The sequence below is a fragment of the Symphalangus syndactylus genome, chromosome 1 (genome assembly GCF_028878055.3).
Source record: "Symphalangus syndactylus isolate Jambi chromosome 1, NHGRI_mSymSyn1-v2.1_pri, whole genome shotgun sequence".
NCBI lineage: Eukaryota > Metazoa > Chordata > Mammalia > Primates > Hylobatidae > Symphalangus > Symphalangus syndactylus.
This window is the reverse complement of record NC_072423.2, coordinates 94,352,321-94,373,121: the sequence shown is the minus strand read 5'-3', so window position 1 is coordinate 94,373,121 and position 20,801 is coordinate 94,352,321. Positions and strand designations below refer to the sequence as shown.

Sequence of the window (20,801 nt, the reverse complement as noted above, 5' to 3'; positions counted from 1 at the left end):
TGGCAGGGTGGGCACCAGGAAGCCATTCCGAGGGGACTGGCAGGGAAGCTGGGTTCTAGCTATGTTCTTTCTGCTCCTCTTCTGGACCCCACAGACTTCCTCCTGGGACCTCCGTGAGCCCTGGCCAAAGACTGTCCCCACCCTTGAGCACTTTCCTCAGAGGGGATTGGACCAGCACTAACGAGAAGTTCCTTTGGGGCCCTGAGACCCCCACGTTTGCAAGGGAGGCTGGGAAAGAGCTGGAAGGCCTGGGCTCCAGCCCCACCCGGCCTCCATCCTCAGTGTGACCCGGCAGGGCCACCTCTCTCCCTCAGTCTCGGTATCTCGCTCTACGCAGGCCTCCCCGCCCCGCCCGGAGGAATCCGCGGCCGACCCAACGGTCCCAGGTGAGGGCCCTCTGGAAAGGGCCCAGCGCGGCCGCGGGTTCCGGCGGGGGCGGGCATCTGGAGTGGGGACCGTCCCCGCGCCCCCCCCCCCGCAGCCTCCGCCCGCCTGCACACCCTCGCTTCTCCAGGCGGCAGAGACGACGCTTTAAACAAAAAAAAAAAAAAAAAAAAAAAACTCTGTCCCTGGCCCGGGGCCAGCGTCCCAGCCCCCCTCGCCGCCGCCGCGCCGCGCTCCAGCCAGGGAAAACAACTGCTCACTTCTCCCTGCGCCCTCCCCGCGCGCTCCCTGCCTCCCCGCGGCCGCGGGAGAGGAGCCCGGCCAGGGGGAGGCGCGGAGCGGGCCGGCCGCCCGGCCTTCCTCTCCCTCGCTCCTCCTCTCCGCCTCAACTTGCTCCGGCCTCCTCGCTCCTGCCTGAGTTCGGGGCCTGGGCTGGGCTTCGTCCTGGGGCTGGGAAGTTTCTGCGCTCCCCGCGGTCCAGTCTCCATCTCCGCGCCTTCCGCCGGGCCCCCGCGGTCCCCTCTCGCCCGCTTCCCCCGCTGCCCTCCCTCGCTGCCCTCTACCCTCTCCCGGGGCTCCCGGCCCTCTACCCCTTCGGGCGCGGGCTCCTCGCCCCGCCCGGGCGCGCCCCCCCTCCCCCGGGTCCTACGGCCCCGGATGCCCGGGCCCCGAGGGGCTGCTGGCGGCCTGGCCCCTGAGATGCGCGGGGCGGGGGCGGCGGGGCTGCTGGCGCTGCTGCTGCTGCTGCTGCTGGGCCTGGGCAGCAGGGTCGAGGGGGGGCCGGCCGGCGAGCGGGGCGCAGGCGGGGGCGGGGCGCTGGCCCGCGAGCGCTTCAAGGTGGTCTTTGCGCCGGTGATCTGCAAGCGGACCTGTCTCAAGGGCCAGTGTCGGGACAGTTGTCAGCAGGGCTCCAACATGACGCTCATCGGAGAGAACGGCCACAGCACAGACACGCTCACGGGCTCCGGCTTCCGCGTGGGTGAGGGCCAGGGGCACGGCTGGGGGCAGGGGAAGGACAGGCACCAGGCCCGGTGGGAGAGCTAGTGGGGTCTTGGCCTTAGAGAGTGGGGGCTGAGGGTATAAAGGGCAGAGGTCCGAGGGCCTGGGGGACCAGGGGCCTCAGGGAACTTGGGAGGCTAGAACTCTGGGGGCCAGAGTTGGAGGGCTGCATGGAGGCCTGGACTTTAAGGCTTTGCGTTAGGGTTGGGGCCTAAGGGGTGGGGAAATGTAGAGGTCCTGGATGACACTGGCTACCCAGAAGGTGCTGTGTTCTGAGCAGGAGCACACAGGGTTTTTGAGGAATGTGAGCCGGGCACAGGAAGCCTCAGAGAAGGGATAAATATTCCCCCAAGAAGCAGACTTGCTGGAAGAAACAAGAAAAGTCTTTACAAAATGTCTAAAGTAGGGCCTGCCAGAGTAGACACCTGCATTCCCTGGGAGGAGGAGCTAAGGTCACGGCTGGGGATGGGAGCCGGTTACTGGCAAGGTCTGAGAAGGGAGGGTGTTGAGGCTTAAAAGTAGGGTGCTGGCCTGAAGGTAGGGACTAGTTTGGGGTTCTCAGCCTCTCCTTTTCCAATGCCTCCCCATAAGCTCCTGACATCCTGCCTCAGAGGCCCTCAGGGCCCCCCTCATCCTCCCCCAAGCCCCTACACCCTCCCCAGTTCAGCTTGGAGTCCACCCCCTCCCCAGCATCTCTCTTCAAGGGTCAGGCCTGGGGCTCAGTCATCCTCCTGCTAGGCCCCGTGGGCCAGGCTCGGGGAGGTGTCCCAGCAGTAATTACCCTCCTGGACAGGGTAATTAGGCCAGGCCCAGGATGGCACCAGCAAAACAGCCCCTCTTACACATTCCTATATTCACTCGCCCACTCACAGAGCTAAGGAACCCCACTCAAGTGGCTCACATTTGTCATGAGATGGGGTGTGCGTGCGTGTGTCTGTGCACGTATTGCCTCTGTGTCTGGGGTCATGCCATGGGCATGGTGTGGCACACTGTGAAGTACCCGTCTTTGTGTCGTCTTGGGTGTGTGTCTCTAGTCGCTGTTAGAGAGTGTGTGGGAATGTTTTTTTGTGTTTTTGAGATGGAGTTTTGCTCTTGTTGCCCAGGCTGGAGTGCAGTGGTGCAATTTCGGCTCACTGCAAGCTCCGCCTCCCGGGTTCACGCCATTCTCCTGCCTCAGCCTCCGCTAGTAGCTAGGACTACAGGCGCCCGCCATCACGCCCGGCTGATTTTTTTGGGTATTTTTAGTAGAGACGGGGTTTCACCGTGGTCTCGATCTCCTGACCTCGTGGTCCGCCCGCCTCGGCCTCCCAAAGTGCTGGGATTACAAGCGTGAGCCACCACGCCCGGCGGGTGTGTGTCTCTAGTTGCTGTTAGAGAGTGTGTGGGAATGTTTTTTTGTGTTTTTGAGATGGAGTTTTGCTCTTGTTGCCCAGGCTGGAGTGCAATGGCGCAATCTCAGTTCACTGCAACCTCCACCTCCCGGGTTCAAGTGATTCTCCTGCCTCAGCCTCCCAAGTAGCTGGGATTACAGGCATGCGCCACCACACCTGGCCAATTTTTTATACTTAGTAGAGATGGAGTTTCACCATGTTGGTCAGCCTGGTCTCAAACTCCTGATCTCAAGTGATCTACCTTCCTCGGCCTCCCAAAGTGCTGGGATTACAGGTGTGAGCCACTGCGCCTGGCCAAATGTAAGGGAATGTTTATGTGAACCTGTGTTGGTGTCAGGATGCGTCTCTGTGTGTGTGACAAGAGGACTGTGGGTGTGAGTGTATGTGTGTCCATCTCCCAGGCTCGCTGGCCATCCTGCCCAGGCTGCTGTCTCCATCTGTGCTGCCCACATCCCCCAGGCTCAGTGCCCAGGCCACAGTGGGCGGGTGTCATTGGGAGGTCACTCTCACCGCTATGAGTGACTCACTGGGAGACAGGAAAAAGAGAATCCTACCTCCCCCAGCCCAGGACACACCCCTCTGCTCTGTGAGGCCTGGCCCCAAGAGGCCAGGCAGGATGGGCTGGGCTGGGATGTGCTTAGCCTGACCCTGAGGGCCATGAATGTGGGCTGTCCCTGTGAGGCCCTTCTGGCATCCAGGAGAGCAGCACCCCTGCCCTCCTGCCCTGGGAAGTGAGGGCAGCCATGGGGTGGGCAGGAGAAGGGCTGGGGCTTTGGGATGAGTCAGAGCCCCAAGGCTGGTAGTAGCATAGGTGGAAGGTGGGTATGGGACAGAAACAGACAGAGGTCCCATCCTCTCCCTCAGTCACTCTTTCATTCATTCCCCCGAACCCCCTGTGGGACCCAGAGCTGAGGCCAGCCTGGCCCTGCCTTCCAGAGTACCCTCTATAAGGACAAGAACATAGCCAAGCAGGTGCTAGGCAGAGCTGGCCAGCGGGTGGTAAGGCAGGAGAGGGAGCTCAGGTGGGCCGGATAGGAGGAAAGGCTCCCTCCTGGTGGAGACACTGAGCTAGGAAGGATGAGATCTGCATATGTAGAGAGGGGGGACATGGGGCCCTGTTGTGGAGGGAAGGGCATGAATGAGGCCAGGAGGCAGGCACATTTGCAAGAGGGAGATGGGTCCTGGGGTGTGCAGTGCTCAGGGAAGGAGCAGAGGGGGATGGGTTGAAAAGGTTCTGGTCCATGGAGTGAGCTTCTGCCTGAGGCAAGTTTCTCTGGGACACTGAGATTGTGGACCAGCAGGGGAGGCTGGAAGCCAAGGAGGGGTCCGGGTGGCCAGGCATGAGCCAGGGCAGGAACAGTGGCCCTAGGGAGGAGGTGAGGCAGGTTCATGGGACATTAGAGGCTGTAACTGGGCAGGGGAGAGCAGGAGGGATGGAGCCGTGGGGGCTCAGCTGTGGATGCCTGGTGGCCAGGTGAAGAGGAGGTGGGGAGGCAGGATGCTGACTTCTGACAGTATGTCCTGGGCAGAAGTGCCTGAGAGAGCCCTGGAAAGGCTGGGGGCTGTGTCTGTGTTTTGAGATGTGGACATCTCTGGCAGTGGTGAGGTGGGGGCCCTAGGATGGTGAAGAGGGAGAGGGTGGAGAGCAGGCAGAGAGGACTGAGGCCTGAAGGAGGGAAGAGTTTAGGGGAGAAGAGGAGGAGGCGCCAGGGAGGGAGCCAATACCTTTGGAAGGCCCAAGGGGAAAGCCAGATCACCATAATTATTTGCTTAACCTTATTAAGCACCCTTTGTGTACCAGGCCCTGGGTTAAGCATTTGTACTGCCCTTACCTCATCTAACCCACACATCTCTACAGATGAGGACGCTGGGGCACAGGGAGGGGACATGAGTTGCTCAGGGTCGCACAGCTGGCACATGGCTTAGCGAGGATTTAAATCCTGGACTTGGGACTCCAGAACCTAACATGAGTGTAAGGATGTTGCGGAACCTAGAGAGGGCAGTTTCCCTATGTAGGATGTATCTCAAAACCTGGCTTCCCAAGAGGACAGAGCCAGTGGGTGGCAAGGAAGTAGGGAGGAGGGGAAAGAGACAGGATGTGGGTGAGGGCCTGACCCCCCTCTTCTCCCCAGTGGTGTGCCCTCTCCCCTGCATGAACGGCGGCCAGTGCTCCTCGCGAAACCAGTGCCTGTGTCCCCCGGACTTCACCGGGCGCTTCTGCCAGGTGCCCGCAGGAGGAGCCAGCGGGGGTACCGGCGGCTTGGGCCCCGGCCTGAGCAGGGCGGGGGCCCTGTCCACAGGGGCGCTGCCGCCCCTGGCTCCGGAGGGCGACTCTGTGGCCAGCAAGCACGCCATCTACGCCGTCCAGGTGATCGCTGACCCTCCTGGGCCCGGGGAGGGGCCCCCTGCCCAGCACGCAGCCTTCCTGGTGCCCCTAGGCCCGGGACAGATCTCAGCAGAAGGTACCAGGCAACTGGCAAACCCGGGAAGGTCGCCAGTGGGTGGGCACTAGGGTGGCCAGGGCAGGGCAGGGTCAGCCCTGGAGGAGCTCAGCGCGGTGACCCGCGGCGCGGTGCGGGCAGCCCTGAGGCCACCGCGCCCGCCCCCAGTGCAGGCCCCGCCCCCCGTGGTGAATGTGCGCGTCCATCACCCGCCCGAGGCCTCGGTCCAGGTGCACCGCATTGAGAGCTCGAACGCCGAGGGCGCGGCTCCCTCCCAGCACCTGCTGCCGCACCCCAAGCCCTCGCACCCCCGGCCGCCCACCCAGAAGCCCCTGGGCCGCTGCTTCCAGGACACTCTGCCCAAGCAGCCCGTGAGTGAATGCACAGTCGGGATCGGTGTTTCCTTCTCTCAGGGTTGCTCTGCCCCAACTCACTCGGATAGCAGAAAACTGAGGGGCGGGGGAAGAGGAAAAGGCCCAACCCTAACAGGCGGCCCCGGGGCGGGGTGCTCTGTGACCCCACCTCCCCCTCCTTCCCCTAGTGTGGCAGCAACCCCCTCCCCGGCCTCACCAAGCAGGAAGACTGCTGCGGTAGCATCGGCACTGCCTGGGGCCAGAGCAAGTGCCACAAGTGCCCCCAGCTGCAGTGTGAGTGCTTGGGCTCAGGGGGCGTTCCCCATCTGGTGGCCCCTCCCCACCCGCCCCACCCATCCCTGCAGTGGGAGTCCCCAGGTCACCAGATTCCTCTCTACATCTGCTGTGCCCCTCCCCAGTTCCCTCCTCACTCACCCCTGCCAAGCTATCCTCTCTCTGCAGACACAGGAGTGCAGAAGCCAGGGCCTGTACGTGGGGAAGTGGGCGCTGACTGCCCGCAGGGCTACAAGAGGCTCAACAGCACCCACTGCCAGGGTATGGCCAGCTAGGAGATTCTGCAGGCTGGAGGGGCAGGCCAACAATCACTGGGGGTGGGGAGGGTCCCAAGGTGGGCGAGAGAGGAGGTGGGGCTGGGGCAAGACCCTGAGGTTCTTGTAGCAGCTTGCTGTCACCCCATGGCCCCAGACCAGAGGGGCCAAACTTCCACTTACCACAGACATCAACGAGTGCGCAATGCCGGGTGTGTGTCGCCATGGTGACTGCCTCAACAACCCTGGCTCCTATCGCTGTGTCTGCCCACCTGGCCATAGTTTAGGCCCGTCCCGTACACAGTGCATTGGTGAGACTGGGGCTCAGGTTCCTGGGAGGTCACAAGGCATGGATGGGAGCAAGGATCAGAGATCACAAGAGATCAGAGTGGGGTTAAGGGTTGACTGCAGGAGGAACAAGGCCCAGAGCCAATAGGATCAGGGATCTGCGGGGTCCGGGGTCACATGAGATCTGCCATTAGCAGTCACATGGGGTCAGAGATTACATAGAGTCAGAGTCATGCAGAACACAGGCTTGATAAATAGGAGTGGTGACATCCAGGATAGCTAGAATCAGGAGTCAATGGGGTCAGTGGTCACATAAGTTTCAGGGGTCACATGAGTTCAGGGTCATATGGGGTCAGAGACCACATGGGGGATCAAGTTGTCTGGGCCGGAGAAGCAAGGTCTGCAGCAGCTGGGCAGAGGGACATGGGCAATGAGCAGGCTCAGATGCCCATGCCCCCCACTGCCCCCTGCAGCAGACAAATCGGAGGAGAAGAGCCTGTGTTTCCGCCTGGTGAGCCCTGAGCACCAGTGCCAGCACCCACTGACCACCCGCCTGACCCGCCAGCTCTGCTGCTGCAGTGTCGGCAAGGCCTGGGGTGCACGGTGTCAGCGCTGCCCAGCAGATGGCACCGGTGAGTCAGGGTTACCCAGGGGTAGGGGTTCATAGGTCCATGCACCTGTCCAGGAAATGCTCACTTTTGTGTCTGCTGTCTTGACTGCAGCTGCGTTCAAGGAGATCTGCCCAGCTGGGAAGGGATACCACATTCTCACCTCCCACCAGACGCTCACCATTCAGGGCGAAAGTGACTTTTCCCTTTTCCTGCACCCTGACGGGCCACCCAAGCCCCAGCAGCTTCCGGAGAGCCCTAGCCAGGCTCCACCACCTGAGGACACAGAGGAAGAGAGAGGTCTAGCCTGACCCCTTCTGATCCCTGACCCATGCCGAGCCCCTAGGCCTGACCCCTTGACCTGTGATCCACAGATCTGACCTCACAGTCTAACCCCCAATTCCTTATCCCTGACCCATCCACTGACCTCTCACCTGACCCTCTGACCCCTGACCCAGATATTTGACCCTGAGCTATAACCTCCTAAGACTTCTACAGCCTGACCTGTAACCCAAGGCCCATCAACCTGATCATGTGACTACTATGCAAACACACCCAAACCCCAGAATCTAACTCCTGACCCTTGACCTGGAGACATGATTGTTGAACTCCCAGAGACCCTAACTACAAATACTCAGCTGCTGATCCCAGATCTGACTCCCTTCTCCCACCCCAACACTTCATGGCCCCATCTTCTTCCCTTTTAGGGGTGACCACGGACTCAGTGAGTATGAGAACCCAGATGGGAGGGGTGGGCAGGCGAGGGACAGGAGGGCTTATGCTGCTGTCACCCGCAGCCAGTGAGTGAGCAGCGGTCAGTGCAGCAGAGCCACCCAACTGCCACCACGTCTCCTGCCCGGCCCTACCCCGGTGAGCTGGGCACTGTAGGGATGAGTCCTCAAGGGCTAAATCACTGGGTGGGCGGGGAGTTCACAGTTTAAGTACTTGGGGACAGTCAAGCTGGGGTGGGGCACTGGACCAAGACTGAAGTGGAAAGAGAGGCTTCAGTCAATATCGTCTCTGACCAGAGTGCACTGCCGCCCGCAGAGCTGATCTCCCGTCCCTCGCCCCCGACCATGCGCTGGTTCCTGCCGGACTTGCCTCCTTCCCGCAGCGCCGTGGAGATCGCTCCCACTCAGGTCACAGGTAAGGCCCGCCCAGCAAAGCCACGCCCTGCCTAGGCCACGCCCCCAGTTTAGTTTTCTTTCCTCCCCTCCAGCCCCCAGGCATTCCCTAGCGCTAATAGGCTAGCGTGTATCCAGGGCTGAGCACTGGGGAAGCCTGGTGAGCACCAGAGATCCCACTGCCCTAAACGATCCGGGTAGTATGGTGGTTAGCCCATTCTGAGGGAGTTCATTCATTCAACAAATACTTATTAGTGTTACAGGTCTTTTAGAATTTGTGTAGCAGGTTTCCCAGTTTTTTTTTTTTTTTTGAGACAGAGTCTTGCTCTGTCGCCAGGCGGGAGTGCAGTGGCGCAATCTCGGCTCACTGCAGCCTCCGCCTCCCGGGTTCAAGCGATTCTCCTGCCTCAGCCTCCCGAGTAGCTGGGATTACAGGCGTGCGCCACCACGTCCAGCTAATTTTTTTTCGTATTTTTAGTAGAGACGGGGTTTCACCATGTTGGCCAGGATGGTCTCGATCTCTTGACCTCGTGGTGCGCCCGCGTCGGCCTTCCAAAGTGCTGGGATTACAGGCATGAACCACTGTTCCCAGCCCATAACCGTCTTTCAAAATCTGTTCAGAAAGCCTTCTATCATTGCCACCCTACTTATTATCACAACTCTCAGAATTCCTTCCTTCTACTCTGATTTTTTTTTTTTTTTTTTTTTTTAAATTGAGACGGAGTCTCGCTGTGTCGCCCGGGCTGGAGTGCAGTGGCGCGATCTCGGCTTATTGCAAGTTCCGCCTCCTGGGTTCACGCCATTCTCCTGCCTCAGCCTCCTGAGTAGCTGGGACTACAGGCGCCCGCCACCACACCCGGCTAATTTTTTTTTTTTTTTTTTTTTTTTTTTGAGACGGAGTCTCGCTCTGTCGCCCAGGCTGGAGTGCAGTGGCGCAATCTCGGCTCACTGCAAGCTCCGCCTCCCGGGTTCATGCCATTCTCCTGCCTCAGCCTCTCCGAGTAGCTGGGACTACAGGCGCCCACCACCACGCCCGGCTAATTTTTTGTATTTTTAGTAGAGACGGGGTTTCACCGTGGTCTCGATCTCCTGACCTCGTGATCCGCCCGCCTCGGCCTCCCAAAGTGCTGGGATTACAAGCGTGAGCCACCACGCCCGACGGCTAATTTTTTTGTATATTTTTAGTAGACACGGGGTTTCACCATGTTAGCCAGGATGGTCTTGATCTCCTGACCTTGTGATCTGCCCTCCTCAGCCTCCTGAAGTGCTGGGATTACAGGCATGAGCCACCACGCCTGGCCCTGATTTATTTTTTCATAGCATTTATAAGACATAGGAGATTCAGCTTATTGATCGGCTTGTTGCCTGTCTGCTCTGCAAGGACAGGAAATTTTTGTCTGTTTTTGTTCTTGCAGTATCCCCAGCACCTCAACAGTGCCTGGCACATAGTAGGTGCTCAAGAAATATTTGGGTTCCTTTCTTTCTTTTTGTTTGTTTGGTTTGTTTTTTGAGACAGGGTCTCACCTTGTCACCTAGGCTGGAATCCAGTGGCACAATCATGGCTCACTGCAGCCTTGACCTCCTGGGCTCAAGTGATCCTCCAGCCTTGGCCTCCCAAAGTGCCAGGATTACAGGTGTGTGCCACCATGCTCTTTTTTTTTTTTGGCCTGGGGAGTTTTCCTGTGAAAGCTGGGAAACTGTGGCAGGGTGCAGTGGCTCACGGCTGTAATCTCAGCACTTTGGGAGGCTGAGGTGGGTGGATCACGAGGTCAAGAGATTGAGACCATCCTGGCCAACATAGTGAAACCCAGTCTCTACTAAAAATACAAAAAAAGAAAAAAATAGCTGGGGGTGGTGGTGCACGCCTGTAGTCCCAGCTACTCAGGAGAATCACTGGAACCTGGGAGATGGGAGGCTGCAGTGAGCTGAGATCGTGCCACTGTGCTCTGGCCTGGGGACAGAGTGAGACTCCATCCAAAAAAAAAAAAAGAAAGATGGTTAGAAATGCTAGAGACATGAGGAAGGGAGAGGCATTCAGGTTGGGAAAAGGATATCACAAGGGAAGTTAAGTTGGGCAAAGGCATGGAAGCATGAAACACTGGTGGAGGAGGGAGAACCCACACACAGGCCAGTGTCTCTGAACCAGGGCAAGTCCGGTGCATAGAGCCTTGTCAGGAGGCTTGAGTTTAATGCCAGAGGCTATGGGCAGTGTCTGCAGGATTTTGAGCATCATAATTGCTAGCTCAGACTGAGCAGTCCCTCTGTGCCAGGTACTGTCTGAAGAGTTTTACATTCTAAATACCATTTAACCTTCTCATACTCTGCAAAGTGAGCATTGTTAGCCTCATTTTCCAGATGAGAAAGTTGAGCCTCAAAGAGGTTCAGTAACCTGCCCCAGCTCACACAGCTGAGCCGCGTTCAAGCCCATGCCCGTGTGGGCTTCAAAAGCACAAGGGAACTGCCAACCCAACTGAAACCCTGATCCTCCATGAGCTCCTGGGGTTAGGGCTCAGGTGGGAGATGGCTGTTCTTGGGGGCTTTGGGAATGTGGACAAGGCTCCTCAAAGGAGGGGCTGTTAAGGAAGCCTAAAGAGAGGTACTCCAGGCAAAGAGAACAGCCTGCAAAGCCCACTGGCCAGGTGAGTTTGGGGCAGAGCAGAGTTCACTGTCATGGCCCAGGCTGCATGGCAGGAGTGGGGGGGAAGGGGTGTGGGAAATGAAACTGGTGAGCAGTGAGGATCCAAAGGAGGGAGAGGTTGGAGTCAGGGAGTCCTGGGCTTAGTGACAGAGAGTGAGGGGGCCGGTTCCTGGATCTGACTGCCTGTGCACAGCTTTGGCACTAGTTAGGATTCCCAGGAAACCAGCTCCTGCTAGTCTTGGGAGGAGGTAATCAACCCTTCTGGAATAGGGCGGTCAGGTCCCTGGGGCAAGGGCTTATGGAATCACTGGGCTAGAGGACACTGGTGTGACTGAGGCTAGAGTTTAAGGTATTGAGGTGACTGGGGAGAAAGTGGTTTTAGTCCCTTGGGTGGGAGTACTGGGACGACTGAGGGGCCCTGAGGGGATGTGGTTTGGTTTGAGGTGACTGGGGTCAGGGTCTTGGAGTGAACCGGGAATGGAAGTATCCGGGCCTGGGTGTGGGGTGATACGGACGTCAGGGGCCTGGAGTTCTAGTTTGGATCTTTCTGGGGTCTTGATATTGGACTTATCTAAAAGAGAGAAATAGGACATCCTGGAGTTGGAGTATGGGCATACAGGAACCTGAGGTCATGGTGTGACTGGGGTGTTGAGGTCTGCCCTGGGGATATGACAGAAGGTGAGCGCTCCCTGTTCCGCCCCTTGACCTGGCCATGCCCGCAGAGACTGATGAATGCCGACTGAACCAGAACATCTGTGGCCACGGAGAGTGCGTGCCGGGCCCCCCAGACTACTCCTGCCACTGCAACCCCGGCTACCGGTCACATCCGCAGCACCGCTACTGCGTGGGTGAGCGCAGGGCAGGCGGCGGGCGTGCAGGTGGGTAGTGGAGGGAGGGGGACCCCAGATAACGACGCTTCCTTTGACTTTTCTCGGCCTACCCGTTCTTCTCAGATGTGAACGAGTGCGAGGCAGAGCCCTGTGGCCCGGGGAGGGGCATCTGCATGAACACCGGCGGCTCCTACAATTGCCACTGCAACCGCGGCTACCGCCTGCACGTGGGCGCCGGGGGGCGCTCGTGCGTGGGTGAGCGCCGCCAGGGCGGGGGCGGCCCTGGGTGAGACGGGCTCTCCTCCAGACCGCCGTGTAATCCCTCCCCTCCCCCGCCGCCTCCTACACCCCCTTCGTGGCCCCTTCCTCCCTCACAGACCTGAACGAATGCGCCAAGCCCCACTTGTGCGGCGACGGCGGCTTCTGCATCAACTTTCCCGGTCACTACAAGTGCAACTGCTACCCCGGCTACCGGCTCAAAGCCTCCCGGCCTCCTGTGTGCGAAGGTGAGGGGACCTCATTCAGACCAAAGAAGGGGCTCCTTAGCTGTCTCTCCACCTGGGGTGGGGCTAGGGGGCCTGCAATTTTTTTTTTTTTTCTGTCGCCCAGGCTGGAGTGCGGTGGTGAGATTTTGGCTCACTGCAACCTCCGCCTCCCGGGTTCAAGCGATTCTCCTGCCTCAGCTTCCCGAGTAGCTGGGATTACAGGCGCCTGCCACCACGCCTAATTTTTGTATTTCTAGTAGAGACGGGGTTTCGCCATGTTGGCAAGGCTGGTCTCGAACTCCTGACCTCAGGTGATCCACCCGCCTCGGCCTCCCAAAGTGCTGGGATTACAGGCGTGTGCCACTGCACCCGGCCTGTATGCTCGGCTCTGGGCCTGTCAGAGGTTGGGGTCCGGGAGCCTCGTTGATCTGTGTAGGAGGAAGGCCCTGCTGTGGACAATGGCAGCCGGGCCACCCGCGTTGTCCGCAGATGGGTCCTCTTCCTTCTCCCTCCCGTGCAGACATCGACGAGTGCCGGGACCCGAGCTCCTGCCCGGATGGCAAATGCGAGAACAAGCCCGGGAGCTTCAAGTGCATCGCCTGTCAGCCCGGCTACCGCAGCCAGGGGGGCGGGGCCTGTCGCGGTGAGGGCGGGGCCAGGAGGCGAGTGGGTGGGGCCGTCGGTTGCCTCCCCCAGTCTGGCTCCGCCGGGGGCGGGGCGGGGCTAGCGGTGGTGATTGGCGTCCGGGGGCGGGGCCTTCCGGGAGTAGAGGCTGCCCTCTCAACCCCGCGTTCCAGGGAGGCGACCCACACCCTCGCGCGGTGCGCGGTGCGCGGTCCGCGGTCCGCGGTCCGCCTTCCAGTGGGGCAGAGTCCGAGGCTAGGTCTTTCCGCCGCAGACGTGAACGAGTGCGCCGAGGGCAGCCCTTGCTCGCCTGGCTGGTGCGAGAACCTCCCGGGCTCCTTCCGCTGCACCTGTGCCCAGGGCTACGCGCCCGCGCCCGACGGCCGCAGTTGCTTGGGTGAGCGCCAGCACCCCCGCCCCGGGCCTCCGCCGCCCCCCACGCGCTGAAGCGTGGGAGCGGGTCACGCTGTCTGTAAACAGTGGGTGGAAGGTGGCTCATTCATCCCCAGGTGACTCTGCTCACTCATTTTCTCAACGAACCTTGCCAAGGAAGGCACCACTAGAATTTCCACGTAGGAAGGGTCTCAGGGGGCAGAGCTCGAAGCTGCGTTTGCAAAGCATGTTACTTAAATTTGAAGGAAAAAAGATATCAAAAAATGGGGGCAGGCGATAGTACTCCCCCCTGCACTCATGTTTATTATACACCAAGAGGCGGGGCTGGGGGCTGGGACTCAGAGAAAACTGGAGAAGGCAAGACACAGACTGTAGCATGCAGTGCTGGGCCTGGATGGAGCTGGGCTGCTTCCTGGAGACACAGCGGGATGGGAGGAAGGAGGCCTGGGTCATCTTAAAGAATCACTAGGAATTATGCAAGAGAGGAGGAGGAGAGGAACAGCATGCCAGGCACAGGGGCTGGCACTGGCAGATCAGAGGTGAGACAGGGGTGGGGTGTTGGGGAACTGTAAAGAATGACCAGGGCATGGGGGCTGAGGCTGGCTGGGGAAGGGCAGATCTCCATCCCTTGGAGGGCCCCCTAATTCCTGCCTGGGAGGTTGTGCTTCACCCAGAAGGTGTTAGAGGGCACCCGAAGCATTTTAAGTGTAAGAGTGAGAAGATTTGCCATTTGTTTTAAAACGTTCCCTGCTGCTGATTGTGGAGGGAGGTCTGTTGGAGAGACTTAGGGTGGAGACAGTGGTGGACAGGATGAGTGGTGGGCTCAGGATGGCCATGAGACGATGATACTGGAGAAATATTAGACCTCCTGGGTTTTTTAACTGGATGTCAAGTGAAAGCGAGGGTGTTAACGACCCCTCCCCGTTTCCAGTTTGGGTGAGTGAGGGAATGGTGCTGCTCACTGGGAATGGGTCCGCAGGTGTGGGCATGTTTGGGAGGGAAAATGCTGAGCTCCACATTGGAAAAATTGAGTGGATCATGCCTGTGAGCCTCTCAGCAGGAGATGCCAGCATACCTACCTGGAATGATGGACCATGGACCAGGGGAGCTGTGGAGTCTTGGGTGGGCCTGCTTAGCCAACCCAAGGTGGGTTGGGTAAACAGAGCATCTAGCAGAGGCTTGTGGACACTGACAGTTCAGAGGCAGGCTGGGGAAGGCGTTGGAGGAGATGGTGGGGGAGGGATGGTAGGGGCGCCTGAGGGGCACCATCTGGGAAGCTGGGGAGGACATATTTCCAGGGAAGGAGGAGGATGAGCCAAGTGCAGTAGAGAGGTTCTTGTAAAATAATAACTGGTGAGACAATAAGTCTTAGGACAAGACTTAGGGGTCTGCCCCCTAATCCTACATGGAAATCCTAGTGATGCCTTCCTTGGCAAGAAGGTCCCTGGTGGCCTTGGCAGGGTAGCTTTTGGGATATGATGGGGACAGAGGCCAGGATATGTGGGCAGCAAGTGAGGAAGAACAAGACCTGGGGACTCTTGCTTTTCCTAAGTGGGGCTTTGGTATAGGCTGAGGAGGCGATGCCAGGAGAGTGGACCAGGAGACGAGGGCAGCAGGGTCAGGAGAGGAGGGAGGAGAGCCAGCGGGCAGCTGGCTGTGGACAGGGGAAGGGACATCTCTTGCTGTAACAGGAGCAGGAGGGGAATGGATGTAGATAACGATGTTCAGTGGGTTAAGGGTGATTACCTTTAATTCTCTCAATACACAGTGAAGGGCCTGGGTTGAGTAGGGGACTCAGGAGAACAGTGGCGGTTTGGAAGTGTCCCAGGGCATGGGGCTGCCTAGGGGCTTTATGGAAGTCAAAGCTTGAAGAGGAGTCAGACAGGGAGGTGCCAGCCACATGAGGCTCTGCTGGACTGAGGCTGAAGTGTGTGGCTATGGCCCAGCATGCTCAGCTTGGTGGCTGCTCCAGTCCCACCCTGCACCCAGGATCCACAGGCCACAGCTCTGACCAGAGACTGGGCATTGCCAGACCAGTGAGAAGGAAGGACAGGTGTTTACGGGTCAAGGACGGGAGTCCTAGGGATGATGAGCCCTGGGTTCCAACTGGGAACTCTCAGAGTCTGGGGGTGTCAGCAAGCTCGGAGGACTGAGAGGGAGGCCACCAAGCCCTGTGAGAGAGAAGGTGGAGGTGAGGACTTGAGAACAGTGGAAAGAAGGCAGCCTCTGAGGGCCCCAGGTTGGAGCAGATCTGAGTGATGAAAATCCCCTTGGGACCCTGAGAGTGAGGGGAAGGTCACGGAAGCCGAGAGATCCAGGAATGTGAGGTCAGAGGCTGACCTGGTTGTCCACGCGGATGTTCGAAACTCCCAGGATGGAGAGAAAAACAGAGCAGGAGGAATGAGGAAGGTGGGTGCTGACAGACACAGGAGGGCTGAGGCTGCAGGAGGCCGGCGGCACCTCAGAGGCAGAGCTGCGGCTTGGAGGGGTCTGGGGTGTGGGCAACAACTGGCTCCACCAGAGAGGCCTCAGGAAAGTGTGTCCTGGGGGAGGGTCAAGTTCCTTTACTGCATAAGCAGAAGAAAGTGGGAAGGACAAGGATAGGGAGTTTATCCACCCGGGAAAAAGGGAGCCATGGCAGGTGAGGGAAGGGTGGGAACAGCAGTGAAAGCGGCTGGGGCAGGGAGAGAGGGTGGGGGAGGCTGGGGAGGCTCTTTAGCATCAGAGCTGGCCTAGGGACCCTGGCAGCATCTGACCTGGTCGCCAGGGCACTGTGTGCCACCCAGAAGTGGGGTGAGGCCTGTGCTTCTGAGTGCTGCTGGCCTCAGCTCTGGTGCTCCAGGCCATGCGCAGAAGTGAGAAAAGAGTAGTAGAAACCCAAGACCACCCAGCCTGGTCCTCTGACACCCCCTGTGCCCTGCAGATGTGGATGAGTGTGAGGCTGGGGACGTGTGTGACAATGGCATCTGCACCAACACGCCAGGATCTTTCCAGTGTCAGTGCCTCTCTGGCTACCATCTGTCCAGGGACCGAAGCCACTGCGAGGGTGAGGGATCTTAGAGCTGGGGTGCTGACCTGTCCCTCCCTACCCCAGGACCCCCACCCCCCAGGGTCCAGTCCTACTCCAGATCTCAGTTGGGGCATAGGGGCGTGGGACTGACCCAGGGCTCTGGGGGAAAGCTTTGGCTGCCTCAGGCTGGGGTTGGTGATCAGCCCCTGAGATTCTCCATCCCTTCCATCCCCTACAGACATTGATGAGTGTGACTTCCCTGCAGCCTGCATTGGGGGTGACTGCATCAATACCAATGGCTCCTACAGATGTCTTTGCCCCCAGGGGCATCGGCTGGTGGGTGGCAGGAAATGCCAAGGTATGAGGGACTGGCTGAGGGTTCCTGAGGGATATGGCAGGGAGCAGTAATTCCCTAGACACACTGTGGCTTTTCTCCATCCATCCATCCATCCATCCATCCATCCATCCATCCATCCATCCATCCATCCTTCTATCCATCCATCCTTCCATTCATCCTTCCACTCACCCACCCATCCATCTGCTCAGCCTCCCAGTCTTTCACATAGAATAACAATGATCACAGTAAATATGACAGTTAGTGCTATCGTGGTGCTTACTATGTGCCAGGCACTCTGTTAAGCTCTTTACAGATATTAATGTATTGGTCTTCCCCATCAACTCACCCATACACATGCATTCATCCAACAAAAGTTTAGGCTGAGTGCAGTGGCTCAGGCTGGGGGCGGTGGCTCACGCCTGTAATCCCAGCACTTTGGGAGGCTGAGGCAGGCGGATCATGAGGTTAGGAGTTCGAGACCAGCCTGGCCAATACGGTGAAACCCTGTCTCTACTAAAAATACAAAAATCAGCCGGGCGTGATGGCGTGCGCCTGTAGTCCCAGCTACTCAGGAGGCTGAGGCAGAAGAATCGCTTGAAGATGGGAGGTGGAGGTTGCAGTGAGCCGAGATCACGCCACTGCACTCCAGCCTGGGCAACAGAGTGAGATTCCATCTCCAAAAAAAAAAAAAAAAAGTTTATTGAGCACCTACTATTTTCCAGGTTCTGTGCTTTGTACTAGGTAATCAGCAGTCACCCAGGGCTCCCAGCTAGGGGAGGCCGACATGTAAACTGATTCTGACAGTTCAGGGTCCTGGGTGCCAAGAAAGGTATGAACTAATGATTAATTGCAAAGGGGAGGTGGATGTTGAACTGGACTGAACTGGACTGAAACGTAAGTAGGAGTTCCCTAGGCATGGGAAAGGAAAGGCACAAGAAGTCATTCCAGGACCAAAGAGCAGTAATTGCAAAGCATAGAGATCTGGAAGGAGCTAGTTATGTTTACAGAGGAGGGGAGGGTGCCCTGAGCACAGAGTTGGGAGTGGAGGGTGGTCTAGAGTAAGGCGTGATGAGACCTAAAGGTATCAGAAGCTGAATTTGAAAGGCCTCAAATGCCAAGCTGAGTTTAGTGGCATTTGAGGCCTTTCCATCTGGGCTTCTGATACCTTTAGGTCTTGTAAGTTTAGTGGGAGCCACTGAAGGTGTTAAGAAGGACAGCGGCGAAATGTCCCCATGCACATTCAGACACATGCACAGACACAGCAGACTTCCTGCTGTACATACTTTGAAACCAAAGTGGAAATTCAGGTTCTGAACTTGTGTGAGGCCCTTGAGGTGCAGCCCCAGGGAAAGAGGGGCTGGGTTTCCAGCTGCGCTACTCTTGCCCCCCAGACATAGATGAGTGCAGCCAGGACCCAGGCCTGTGCCTTCCCCATGGGGCCTGCAAGAACCTTCAGGGCTCCTATGTGTGTGTCTGCGATGAGGGCTTCACTCCCACCCAGGACCAGCACGGTTGTGAGGGTGAGTGTCCTCCCAGCTTCTCCCTCGGACTGGACAACTCCCCTGAGCTGCAGCTGGGATTCAGAGATGTGTCCTGGCCCCACCCACCTAAATTTGGGGAACCGGAAGAAATCCCTTTTGGCTGGGGGAGTCTGGTGGGGCCAGACCATGAAGGGCCCAGAACACCACGTTGAGAACAGAGCCAGCTCTCAGGAGGAGGCTAAGGGGAGCCAGGGAAGGTGGGGGGAAAGAACTGTGGTGGGTGGGCAGGGTGACAGGGCCAAGGGGGTCTGTGCACGACCCTGAGCTGCCGTCCGCCCCTCAGAGGTGGAGCAGCCCCACCACAAGAAGGAGTGCTACCTGAACTTCGATGACACAGTGTTCTGCGACAGCGTATTGGCCACCAACGTGACCCAGCAGGAGTGCTGCTGCTCTCTGGGGGCCGGCTGGGGCGACCACTGCGAAATCTACCCCTGTCCAGTCTACAGCTCAGGTCAGGAGCCGGGCAGACCCCTTCCCAGATCTTCAGTTTCTTCATCTGGAAGCCAAATGTGGGAAATGGCGCCCCCTGGCAGTTGGGAAATAGGCGGCGGGCTGCAGCCCTAAGCCCACGCGCGCGCTCAGTCCTGCCTCTTCCCTCCCCACGGCCGCCCTGCCCCTGCAGCCGAGTTCCACAGCCTCTGCCCAGACGGAAAGGGGTACACCCAGGACAACAACATCGTCAACTACGGCATCCCAGCCCACCGTGGTAAGCGCCCTGCGGCTCCGCCCACCCCACGCCCACTCACCCCGGGTTGGGCTCGCCCGGATCCCGCCGGGGCTCGCTGGGTCAGCAGACCGCGCCGCGTAAGCCCCGCCCGCACCTTCCTCGCAGGCCCCGCCCCTCCTGTAGGCCCCGCCCGAGGATGGCTTCGCTCAGGTGGTGCGCCCAGCCCACGCCTCTGGGCTGCGGCTGCAGGACCCGAGCGGCCAGTGTTTGTCACCCCGCAGACATCGACGAGTGCATGTTGTTCGGGGCGGAGATTTGCAAGGAGGGCAAGTGCGTGAACACTCAGCCTGGCTACGAGTGCTACTGCAAGCAAGGCTTCTACTATGACGGGAACCTGCTGGAATGCGTGGGTGAGCTCAGCCCCCCGGCGGCCGTGGGGAAGCGGCAGGGAGACAAGCGCCACCGCGCCCATCCCGGGCCTGCCCCTGCCACCCACGCTTTTCCTCCCTGCAGACGTGGACGAGTGCCTGGACGAGTCCAACTGCCGGAACGGAGTGTGTGAGAACACGCGCGGCGGCTACCGCTGTGCCTGCACGCCCCCGGCCGAGTACAGTCCCGCGCAGCGCCAGTGCCTGAGCCCGGAAGAGATGGGTGAGGCCCGGGCCGGGGAGTGGGGTACGCGGGAGGGGCGGGGCCCGGGCCGAGCTGTGACGGCCCCCACCCACCCCCTCGCTGTTCTTAGACGTGGACGAGTGCCAGGACCCGGCAGCCTGCCGCCCTGGCCGCTGCGTCAACCTGCCGGGCTCCTACCGCTGCGAGTGTCGCCCGCCCTGGGTGCCCGGGCCCTCCGGCCGCGATTGCCAGCTCCCCGAGAGCCCGGCCGGTGAGGGCGAGGGTCGGCCTTGGCCGACCCCGGGGCCCTGTCCATCACGTGGCTCCCGCGCAGGTGGGGTGAGGCGGAGGCGGGCGGTCCCTGCCTTGGGCCCTTCCCTGATGCCAGGTGCCTTCCGCAGAGCGCGCCCCGGAGCGGCGCGACGTGTGCTGGAGCCAGCGCGGAGAGGACGGCATGTGCGCTGGCCCCCTGGCCGGGCCTGCCCTCACCTTCGACGACTGCTGCTGCCGCCAGGGCCGCGGCTGGGGCGCCCAATGCCGACCGTGCCCGCCGCGCGGCGCGGGTAAGGCAGTCGGGAGGAGTTGCCGGGTGCGAGGATGGGGGTCAGGGCCCCGGGACCCGGACGTCGCTGACCAGCTCTGCTCCTCCCAGGGTCCCAGTGCCCGACATCGCAGAGCGAGAGCAATTCCTTCTGGGACACGAGCCCCCTGCTGCTGGGGAAGCCCCCAAGAGGTGAGTGCTGCCGGGTCGGGCGGTGGCGGGGTTGGTAGCCTTTGGCCGGGGCTCAGTGTTGAAGTCCGTATTGTCCCGGGCCACCCAGATGAGGATAGTTCAGAGGAGGATTCGGACGAGTGTCGCTGCGTGAGTGGCCGCTGCGTGCCGCGGCCGGGCGGCGCCGTGTGCGAGTGTCCCGGCGGCTTCCAGCTCGACGCCTCCCGCGCCCGCTGCGTGGGTGAGCCGGGCTTCGGGGGTGGGGGCAGGGGCGGGGCCGGTGGTGAGGAGCCGCCTGGAGGCTCAGCGAAGCCGCACCTGTCGCCCCCACCTTCAGATATCGACGAGTGCCGAGAGCTGAACCAGCGCGGGCTGCTGTGCAAGAGCGAGCGCTGCGTGAACACCAGCGGCTCCTTCCGCTGCGTCTGCAAAGCCGGCTTCGCGCGCAGCCGCCCGCACGGGGCCTGCGTTCCCCAGCGCCGCCGCTGACGCCGCCCTCGGCCCAGACCTCGGTGATCACTGAGGGATTTCCGCGAGCTCCGCCTCACTCCTGCCTCGACTTGGGGCTCGGACCCACGGACCTTCGGGGCCCGCAGACCCTCCTGGCGCCTTGAGACCCGAGGCGCCCCTACCGGCCCCCCTCCCCGGTTGGCGAGCGGCTGTAAGGTCTCCGACCGCCTGCCTTCCTCCCAGAGGGTGTTTCCTAGAAACTGATAAATCAGATCGTGCCTCTTTACCCTTGGCTTTCGAAGCAAATTGATGTTCACATCTGACGTGGGCGCGGGCTGCGCAGGGCGGCGCCAGACCCCAACCGCC

General features: G+C 60.0%; 1 protein-coding gene across 6 annotated transcripts; it reads left to right on the top strand.

The window, feature by feature from the left end:
- The first annotated feature begins 253 nt into the window (after window positions 1–253).
- On the top strand, window positions 254–20,721 carry LTBP3 (latent transforming growth factor beta binding protein 3). 6 transcript variants are annotated; one of them, XM_055254415.2, is made up of 28 exons: window positions 254–1,363; window positions 4,907–5,236; window positions 5,384–5,586; window positions 5,757–5,862; window positions 6,031–6,123; window positions 6,305–6,427; window positions 6,878–7,036; window positions 7,127–7,312; window positions 7,720–7,736; window positions 7,810–7,882; window positions 8,060–8,158; window positions 11,497–11,622; window positions 11,728–11,859; window positions 11,982–12,110; window positions 12,610–12,732; window positions 12,988–13,110; window positions 16,030–16,152; window positions 16,355–16,474; window positions 17,845–17,973; window positions 18,278–18,445; window positions 18,617–18,700; window positions 18,943–19,071; window positions 19,175–19,312; window positions 19,404–19,544; window positions 19,675–19,836; window positions 19,926–20,006; window positions 20,095–20,226; window positions 20,323–20,721. In XM_055254415.2, exons 1-28 carry the CDS (start codon window positions 1,042–1,044, stop codon window positions 20,472–20,474), a joined length of 3,903 nt encoding a protein of 1,300 aa, XP_055110390.1. In that variant the 5' UTR covers window positions 254–1,041; the 3' UTR covers window positions 20,475–20,721. The 6 variants fall into 6 exon arrangements, with proteins under 6 accessions (XP_055110390.1, XP_055110501.1, XP_063498994.1 ...); XM_055254646.2 differs by having other exon boundaries at window positions 1,284–1,359; XM_055254526.2 differs by lacking the exon at window positions 20,095–20,226 and having other exon boundaries at window positions 458–1,363.
- The last annotated feature ends 80 nt before the right edge of the window (window positions 20,722–20,801 follow it).